The sequence below is a fragment of the Monoraphidium neglectum genome (assembly GCF_000611645.1).
Source record: "Monoraphidium neglectum strain SAG 48.87 unplaced genomic scaffold scaffold01790, whole genome shotgun sequence".
Classification (NCBI taxonomy): domain Eukaryota; kingdom Viridiplantae; phylum Chlorophyta; class Chlorophyceae; order Sphaeropleales; family Selenastraceae; genus Monoraphidium; species Monoraphidium neglectum.
In genome coordinates, this window is record NW_014011838.1 from 11,239 (window position 1) to 12,979 (window position 1,741).

Genomic DNA, 1,741 nt, shown 5'->3' on the forward strand with positions numbered 1-1,741 from the left:
GTGTGTGTGTGTGTGTGTGTGTGTGTGTGTGTGTGTGTGTGTGTGTGTGTGTGCGCGTGTGTGCGTGTGTGCGTGGGCGCACGCACGCTTGCAACTACTCGATCGTGCGCAGAGCAGGGAGCGTCCAACGCTGCTAGCGCAAGGTGCGACGACTGAACGGACCCCGCATTTGCAAGCGACCAGGAAAACCTTCCAAGCCCCAAACGCGGCGCAGCCTGCGCATCGGCCCAAAGGCCCACCCTGGCGGCCCGTACAGCAGTATGCCGCGTGGCGGCCGCGCCCCCAGCCGCCGCAGCGCCTCAGGGTGGCGCTGCGGCCACTCCACCGCCTCGCGCAGCCGCTGCTTGATGGGGCCCAGGCCGCCCACGTCCGACCACGACACCTGGAGAGGGGGTTTCGGGGGTTTTCGCAACGCACGGGTTTTGTTTATGGGGCTCTCGGCCGTCATGACGCGCATGCGTTGGGGAGGGTGGAGGGGCGCTGAGTCACAAGACCAGACTCCCGGTAGGTCAACTCGCAAGGAATGACAGGATCATCAGCAGCTTATTGCAGCCCTGCGGGTGCACCCGATTGAGCTTGACCTGTGTTTGCCAGGGCCTGGGGATTATGCATAGCATTTGCGCCTGCATAACCCCCACATGAGGGCGGCGTTGTATTCAATACTACATCATGCCCCTTTGTTCACCTGCGGCAGCTCAACAGCCACCTCCCGCAGCGCGCTGGGCTTGACGCGCGCCTGCGCCGCCACAAAGTCCGCCCAGCCCACTGTCAGGGCGCGTTCCTCACGCTGCTGCTGCTGCTGCTGCTGCTGCTGCTGCTGCTGCCGCCGTTCGCCGCCCGTTGAAACGATCTGCTGCCCGCCTCCCTCCTGCTCCTCCTCGCGCCCGCCACCGCCTGCGCCGGCGCCCTCGCCCGCAGCGGCCCGCGCCGCCACGACGCGCCTCAGCGCGCACAGCGCTGCCTCGTCCACCAGCGCCGCCAGGTCAGCGCTGACAAAGCCGTGGGCGGAAGCTGCCAGGCGGGCTGCTTGCTCGGGGGTCAGGCTGTGGCGGACGTGCGCCAGCCTGGGGGAGGGGTTGATTGGAGGGACAAATGGAGCGGGCAGCGACAGGGCGACAGGCACGGGCAGGTGCAAGGGCAGGTGGGCGATGCAGGTGGCGGAACTGCCCTGAAAGGCAATGAGGTCGTACGGTTGTGTCCACCCAAGGGATGGTGAATGAGCAGCTGTGCCCCGCTGGTCTTTGGGCCAGGCTCCTGACTAGCAAACCGCAGCAGCGGCAATAGTTGCAGCAGCGGCAGCAACGGCAGCAGCGGCAGCGGCGGCAGCGGCGGCAGCGGCGGCAGCAGCGGCAGCGGCAGCAGCGGCAGCAGCAGCAGCGGCAGCGACAGCAGCGGCAGCAGCAGGATGTACCCAATCTCAAACAATTCCCTCGCGGCCAGCCGCAGCTGCCCGCGCACCTGGCTTCCAATATCTCCCCGCGTTCCTGGGGGGTGGGCACCCCAACCTCAAGCTCGCGCTCGAGCCGCCCTGGCCGCCTCAGAGCCGGATCCAACGCGTCCCGCCTGTTCGTGGCGCCGATCACCACCACGCGATCCGAACTGTCGCCATTCAATTTTGAATCTTGGCTCAGATCCTCCCCGGCCCCCACGCCGTCCATGAGCGTCAGCAGCGTTGTCAGCACCCGCGCCTGCGCGCCGCCGCCGCCGCCGCCACCCGCGGCCGCCGCGTGCGCGCTCGCGC

At 67.8% G+C, this 1,741-nt stretch overlaps 1 protein-coding gene across 1 annotated transcript in view; it reads right to left on the bottom strand.

Annotated features, from left to right (window-relative positions):
- MNEG_9016 (hypothetical protein) overlaps positions 1-1,658 on the bottom strand; it is a gene marked incomplete at both ends in the record, with an annotated part of 2,874 nt that extends 1,216 nt beyond the window's left edge. The window contains 4 exons of the mRNA XM_014042514.1: positions 240-382; positions 686-1,064; positions 1,268-1,446; positions 1,506-1,658. Of these exons, the coding sequence (XP_013897968.1) occupies positions 240-382; positions 686-1,064; positions 1,268-1,446; positions 1,506-1,658 (854 nt within the window). The remainder of the gene's footprint in view (positions 1-239; positions 383-685; positions 1,065-1,267; positions 1,447-1,505) is intronic.
- Positions 1,659-1,741: the final 83 nt, after the last annotated feature.